The sequence below is a fragment of the Cariama cristata genome, unplaced genomic scaffold (assembly GCF_000690535.1).
Source record: "Cariama cristata isolate BGI_N322 unplaced genomic scaffold, ASM69053v1 scaffold17285, whole genome shotgun sequence".
Classification (NCBI taxonomy): Eukaryota; Metazoa; Chordata; class Aves; order Cariamiformes; family Cariamidae; genus Cariama; species Cariama cristata.
In genome coordinates, this window is record NW_009615952.1 from 1 (window position 1) to 7,932 (window position 7,932).

Genomic DNA, 7,932 nt, shown 5'->3' on the forward strand with positions numbered 1-7,932 from the left:
GACGTGGGGGTCACAGCTGCCATGCCAGAGGGTGGAGGTGGAGGTGGTGGGGGTGGAGGTGCTGGGATGGGAGCAGCATTGGGTGGGGGGTTAGATGTCTCCGGCGAAGCAGAGCAGGCTGTGAGCTGGGAGGATGAGATATTCTTTTCGTTGGTGAGTGGCCCTGAGGGAGTTGCTGGTGCCTTGGAGGGGTTTGATGATCCTACTGGGCTCCGAGCTGCACGTGCACATGATTCTAGCTCAGCCCGGACACCTCCATTTGCACTCCCGGACAGCCGGTTTTCAGCTCGCTTTTGCTTATTTGGATGTTTCTTGATAGATAGCAGCCTCTCGATGACTTCTTCAACTGTGTTCCCTTGGACTACACAAATAAGTCGGGGTCAGAGAAGGGGATGGGGCTCAAAGGTTAGTTCATGCTATTCATCCCTCACCAAGCGGCAGATCTGGAGCCACAGAGCCCACTCCCTGGTGTCACTTTACACAACTGCACTTTTAGCTTCCAGGCAATTTCCTTCCCATGGTCCTGGCCCACAAACACTGTTTTGGGCATGCGTGCTGGCAAAACTAGCCAGCACCAGCGGCAGGATGCCAATGAGGACAGATTCCTACTGACTCTCACAACCCAAAGCTCAGGCCTTAACCATTAAGCAAGACGGTGAATCCTGAGCCCACTGCTAAACATGGTCACTTCTCACTGGCACCCGCATGACTGAGGCTTTGCATCAAGACTTGACCCTATGCAGGAGGTGTAGCTTTGTCCCAGCCTCTGTTCGTCTTTTAGCAAGTCCCATAGATTATTTCCTGTGCATTTAGGAAGGACTTTTGTGGGCAGTGGGTAGGACAAGGGAAAACAAGAGGAGAGTTCAAGGCTGGATGGATATGTCATTCTTACTGTCATTTGCGAGCAAAAGGGCTCTGTTCACTACCGCGTCCAAGGACTCCCACAGCAGGAGGCTGGAGTGATGCGATGGTTCCAAGTGCAGCAGGCTCTGGAGGATGGACAGCAGCTGGATGGAGACTGGAGAGCGGCTCACCTGGAAGACAGGGCAGCTTTCCATCACAGCAAGGCTGGTTCCAAGCAAAGCGTGTTAACTTTGCCATTGCATGACTTTGCGCCTCACGTGAGGGACTACTTACTTTATTGAAGAGAGATGAAAAGACCTCATGATGATCGTTCATGTTTATCCCATCACATATCTTTAATAATTCCTCATCATCTTCTATCTTGAACTCCTCAAATGTATCACACTGGATAAGCAGATCCTCCTCCTCTATGTCTCTGCAATATTACAGCATTCATTTTCACTGCAGAGCCCTTCACTGATTTTCAGATGACTGTTTATGTTTAAATGGCTTTTATCTCTTTGCGTCTCAGACTCAGCCAGTCAGTGTTGAAAGTACCCAACTCTCCCTTATTTACAAAGGACCAAATGCCAAGAATGCATCCTTTCTTGAACTGAATGTACCTCTTTCTACAGTCAACACATAGAAATGAATGCGACTTTTCATGGCATAACCTAATTTTCATGGGGTTGGATGGAGCAATTCCAGTTACATGGATAACTGCAACTCACATATAATGCATCCTAGAATTTATCATGGGTGTTTCTGACAGAACATAATTTTTAAACTAAGAAACTGCGAAGACAGGTATGTCCAGAAATGCATTAATAGTTTTAGCTGGATGCTTCTGAGACCAACACGACTAGTGAAGGGGTTTTGAATATAGCAAGCTGCTCAGTGAGCCCACAGCATCACTTCAGGCTCAGTCTGAAATGCAGCCTCAACGAGGACGTCGCTAAGCCTTGTTCCGTCTGTGCCCAGAGCCTCTGTCAATGCCATCTGTGCCAAGAACTGTCCCCGTGACACCGTGGTTGGCAAGAGCATCTTAACACTGGCCTAATGCCTCTGGTTCCCATGTAACGGGTGCACACAAGCTTGGTCCACTCCACCTGAGTACATTTCACTTCACACAACTGAAGGCTGATAAGTATTAAGTTTCCACAGCTGCGTTACTGTGAATCTCATTTATAAAAGAAAATTTAAACAGTGATCCTTACCTTAGCTTGTCTAAAATATCCAACAGCTGAAGCCCTAGGAGAACAAAAAAATAGATATATTGGCATTATGACCCACTTGGTACTGATCTATTATGATCTTTAGATAATGTTATGCTCATAAACACTTTTTGCAGAGAGAAAAAGTGAAAATATCTTCAGATGGATCTGTCAGAGTGGGTTGGGTCATGAATGAAGAGACCCACGGTACACGTCTGCAGCTGTGTGAACCACTGCATCATCCCCCTGGAGTTACTGAGGGACATAGGCACTTCTGGGACACGAGTAACCTCATCCCAAATTAGACATCTAGAACTAGTCAGATGAACGGTGTGGTCAAATGTCCCTTGCTCTCCACAGAGAGAAATGGACCACAGGCTCACCAGCTCAGATACGCGCATTATGTGAGGTGAATCCTAACAACGGTACCTAGGATCCTGGTATTCAAGCAGTTGGAAAGGATGTTTGAATCACAAGGCAGCTTCTGTGGCTCAACGGAGTAGACACAGGGCAAAGAAACCTTATCTAGTCTTATGAGGAGTTGCAACATATGGAAATGTGGCTACGTAAGATAGTTGGTTATAGAAATGTATTGAAGAAGCTCAAGTGATACAGTGCTGCTGGGATTCCAGAAAAGATCAAAGCTATGGAGAAGCAGCAAAGTTAAAAAAATCTGGTTATGAAAAGGTTATTGAAGAGAATAGAGACCAAAAGAAAAAAAATTAAAGGGAGTCTGCCTTTAATATTTGCAGTTTTGCTCCCCAGCTCTCTTTAGTCACCATATGGGTACATCTGAAAATACAAATGCTTGACAACTGATCCTTTCCGGAGAAAGTTAGGTGCAGCAAATGTCCTTACCTATGAACTCATTTCTGATTTGTGTCCTTGTTCTTAGTTCTTCTTTCCCCAGTATGATGGCATTGATAGCACTCAGCAGTGTCACCATGTATGGCACGTTATCTGTGTTGGACAGCTCGTTCATTATGATGCTGAATCGATACTGCTGGTTCTTCACACTCTGTTAATAACACAAGTGATATTTCTGTTCAGACAGTTCAGAAACATCTACCACTTTGGTGCAGGCTCTCAGATGGAATTAGCATCTTAAAACCTCCCAGTTTATCCCAGTGTGCACAAGCCAGGAAGATACAGGTAAAAGTAGCACCCCTCCGTTATGGAACAGGGTCTGGTTGGCAGAAAAAGTCAGTGAAACTCCTCTTGGATCCCTTTATGCTTTATGATAACTGATGCACCTACCTGAGCTTGTGGTTAGTGAAACCTGTGGATGGGGCACCATCTATTTTGCTAATCTGGTAGTGCTTTTCCTGCGAGAAAGGACCTTGCAGTCGTCAGTCGTCTGTCCAGACGAGTCACAGAGCAGCACTGTGGACGTAGGCCAACCAGGCCAAACTTCCTACAGTTTTCACCTTATAAATTCCTGCCTCTCTTACCAAAATGATGCAAAATGACCTTCACTCCCAGGCCTTTTCTGTGGTACATGGATCTACCTGCATGGATGAGAGCAGAACCATACCTCCTGCTGCAGCCCAACACTTGCCTTGTAATGGTCCAAGGCATCCAAAGCCAAAGCGTGGCCATCTGATGAATAAATGCACAGTGCAGCCAGGAGCTCAAATATTTGCTTTTTGACCATGACATTAGTTGTGTCAAGTGCTGGAGGAAAAACAAAGCAAAACAAAAAAGTATTTACAATGACATTAATGTTCTGAATCTCAGTGTCTTCTGCTACATGGCATATGATCAGTGGTAGAAAAAAGACTGAAGGAGTGGAGCCACTACATGGAAGATGGGAAGAGAAATATACCAATGTACAGATATCCCATTCCAATAGCATTATGTGATAGTGACTTCTAGGGGGGAACAGTAAATGCTACAGGTACCCTATTGGCATTTTGGTGCTACTTGTAGTTGTTCATCTCTTACATGTACCAGTGGCATGCTGCATCAGCAGCCAAGATCTCAGCACTCACAGTCATACATTTCATTTCCCATTTTCACATATGGGTATTTTCTAGAACAGCAGATGAACCATTTTCCTCAATTAATGAGTCTTATTTTTAGTGCAGAAACACCCAATATGCATATCAAGTAGGCCAATTGTTCTAACCAGGCCCCATGTATTCCCGTTTTTCCACTACTCTTTCTCTGTGAGCCCTGGGAGCTGGGAGGGAGTAGATTAGACCATCTTATTTTTCATTTATTAGTGCACAAAGAAACTCGACCCCTGAAAAGCCCAGGGTGTCCCCCTGCTTTTCACAGCATAAAAATGCCAGCTCTATATTTCACACTGGTTAAGAAAACACAGGGTGAGGAGGAAGAAAGAAGACTTCAAAACTGAAGAAGGGAGAGAGCTAGCTTTCAGACTAAATGCATTTTAAAGAGTTATTAATAAGGGTTTCTGGGCACAGCTGTGATCTCAGCTCTGTGGAGCAGCACAGAAGTTATCCTCCCAGAACCACCATCATTAAGTGCTATATAATGAGTTCTAGGAGATGCCCTGATGAGTTTCATACCTAACGACGAGCCAAGTGAATGGCAGGAGAAAGTAAGTGGCAGTACCTACCATCTTCTAGAAGGAACAGAGTGAGCAGAGGATGGGCTCTCTTGAGTCTAAAACATGTCACCTTCCCTACTCTTTACAGGTTACAAGTCTCCAAGCCCTTTCAATTCTTCTTCGTCTGCCCTTGGGGCTCACAAAGACTAAATAGCAAATGTCTGCTGGCAATCGAAGGCTCAAGGACTTCTCATGCCTGTGTACAGCTAAGGCTGGGTTTATCCTTAGCTTCTCAGTAAACTATGAAGATATTTGTGTGGAAATAGCATTGGATGGCAAAGGCAATGTGATTTCAAAGCAGTATTACTTTAAAGAAGAAAACGGTATCATTAATCAGTTGCGACCAACAATTTGCAAGAAGCCTGGTGCGGGGCAGGAGGATAAGCAACAGGAAAGTCCCCCCCAGGCCGCATGTGATGGGTGAAGCAGGAAGATGGCTTCTCACCTTGGAAGAGTTTTCTGACGTAGCCCTCATTGCTTACAATGTATTCAATGCCTTTGTGGGAGTTCATGACCGCTCGCACACAGTTAATGCAGGTGAGCTGAAGCAAGGCATCAGAAATCCTGGCCACTCCTCGCCCAGACAGCCTGTCCAGGGCCTCCAGGAGGAGGTCCAGCCCACACAGCTCCAGGAACTGGACCATCCAGGCATCATCGCTGTTCTCCAGCCGCTTCTTCAGCCCAGAGTAGTTCACCACTGACGGCATTTGCAGGAGACGGATGCACAGCTCCGGCTCTGCATTTTCTAGGTTGGCCTCCGACTGATCAGTCTCCTGGGGTCCGAGTTTCTCTTTCAGGGCAGCCCACTTCTTGTGGGCACCTTCTTTTTTGATTGACATCGTGAGTAGTTTGTCCTGAAAGAAAAAGAAAAGACAAAGTGAGAAGTTTGTCTGGACTGACCAACAACCCTTTGGTAGCCCTGGTTTTTCTTCTAGTGATCGGGATGTAAAGCTCAACTGCAGCAGGTCTCCAGCTCTCCAGCACATAGGGCACACACTGGAACCAGTTCTCTGCTGAAGAAACACAATATATCCCCTCCTTAACCACACATATTACATTCAGGCCCTGAAAACTCTGTTAAAAGACTCTTAGCACATCTAAGCCAGCAAATACAGCTTTAAAAGTAGCTAATTTACACCAGTCAATAGCCACTACCTATTTTCATGCAGCGAAAGGATAAGGTTGGAAGCGGCATTATCATCTCTGAACTCCTTATGCCCATTAAACCACTTTAAAATCTCACTGCACTGGAGAGGCTGTGCAGTTTCTAAGTATTTGTAATGGGATGGAGAAATAATTTTGAGCATATCCTGCTCATAAGAGCGTCTGATTGCCCTGTTATTTTTTGCTTTTGTTTCTTTTGACTGATGCAGAGTTAGTTTTATAGCACTTAATCTCTTCCTGTCTGCTGTAATAGCAAATATGTTTGCAAAATGTGGTTCTTGCATGTGATGCTGTGAGAGCCTGACAGGTTGCAAGCAAAGGGATAGCAGCAGGGGGCTACAAAAACGGCAGTGCATCTTTTTCGACATGGGGAGCTCTTCAAGGCTCATCTCCCCGGAGGACATGGCCTGTCTCAGCAATGCTGTTAGTAGCAAGGAGGGTGAGGAGTTTATTTAGCAGAGAAATAGCAAAGCCAAGACTAATTAACTCTTGGTGCCAAATTTTATGTTTTTAGGCAGGATTATTATTTTTCAGACCCCCAGTGATTAAGTTATAAAATTACACATATTCAAAGCTTAATGCAATTGTTTTAAAGCTGAATTGCTCCCAGAGAGGACAGTTTGACCCATGAAATGGGGATAAACCTGCTGGACCCAAAGCCAGCCACTAACACTACCTCTCCTCCCTGCCACGCCACTGGGACCTCTGATTCCCTGGGCTGGTGAGACCGCATGGGGCTCAAAATAACTTGGGGCTAGTTGGCCCCCAAAATCCAGCACTTGGAGGACTGAAGAGGTTATAGGAGGGTCTTGCTTTTCCTTACCAGCTCCAGCACAAGGATTTCTAGCCCTGCAGCATATAGGGAAAAGGCTAGAAAAATCTAAACTGAGAAATTTCTGAAAGGTTTTATTTGCCAGAAAGCCAAGATAAAGGATGGTCCACTTCAATGGCTGGAAATAATCTTGTTATTTTAAAGCCTGCATTGTGATTTTTCCTGGGGACTGCACTGTTGAGAAAGGTCTTGGCTGCTTTGCTGCAGCAGAGCTACAAGGCTTCTGGTTTGCCCAAAAGCCTCATTTTGGCAGCTAGCCCTTGGCAAATACACAGCCAAAAAGTTTGCTCACTTATTTGTGATAGGCATGATATCATAGGCCTAAACATGCCTCTTGGAAAGACGCAAAGTGCGATGGGATGGTATATTTGAAAGAGCTCGAACAATTCCCCTGGGAAAAGGTGATGGTGGGACTTTCTGGCAGGGACACTCAGCTCACCAGCATCAAAGGCTGTGTTGAATAAGGGTCAGAGGTGTGGTGGAGCTAGTGGGATACGGTCACAGAAAATCCTTTGAGAGAACTCTGGAGAAACCCTCTTGCAGAGTTTCCCTTTGCTTCAATGGGAAAAGAGATCGCCAAGCGCCCAGTTGTTCACTGTTCTGTTATCTGAAAGAATGATGGTCACGATTGAAAAACATGAAGTTGCAAATATACCATCTGAGAACACACTATACAGCCGAAAAGGAATAAAAAGTACCACATAAAAACAATCAAAACCCAAACAATAAACCCTCCTGCCAAAATACAGGCTTGAGTTTCTAAGATTTGTCATCACTGTCTGCAGCCCAGAGCCCTTACTCACTCTTGGCAAAAATTCTTGTTGGGGTTAGTCACTCCTAGTTGCTCCTCTGTACCCAAGCCCAGGAATTTGGGTTAGGCTCAATGCAAAGGAGAAGAAAAATCCTCCCTCCCCAGAGGGAGAGGAGTGAAAGTGTCCTGCCCCAGGGTGACAGCCCTGGCGATGGGGCGGTGTCCTACACCTCTCAATGCAGTGAATTTACAGCCATGGGGCTGGAGAGGTGCTCCCAAGGACCTGCGGTCTAATCCTACCCTGTGCTGTGCATCGAGCCCAGCAGTCCTCTTCCAGTGCCTGGGGTCAAGGCCAGATCTTCAGCGTGGGGCAGTGCTGAGGACCATCTGACCAGGGTGGAGCACAGCTCATCCTACCCAGCTGCATTCTTTGGTGGCTTCCCCAAAGACCCAACATCCCTCAGCCTCCTGCTTGGGAGGAGGAATCAACTGTCCTCGATTTTTTACTTCTGCACAGGGGATGGGCACAAACCCAAGTGCTGGCAGCAAGGAC

The 7,932-nt window shown here is 46.0% G+C and overlaps 1 protein-coding gene across 1 annotated transcript; it reads right to left on the bottom strand.

The window, feature by feature from the left end:
- Nucleotides 1–2,056: 2,056 nt before the first annotated feature.
- On the bottom strand, nt 2,057–5,471 carry LOC104161523 (inverted formin-2-like). Its single transcript, XM_009699998.1, has 4 exons — nt 5,078–5,471; nt 3,616–3,731; nt 2,916–3,075; nt 2,057–2,094 (listed from the first exon to the last, which is right to left on the bottom strand). The coding sequence occupies exons 1-4, from the start codon at nt 5,469–5,471 to the stop codon at nt 2,057–2,059; spliced, it is 708 nt and encodes a 235-aa protein (XP_009698300.1).
- Between the last annotated feature and the right edge of the window lie 2,461 nt (nt 5,472–7,932).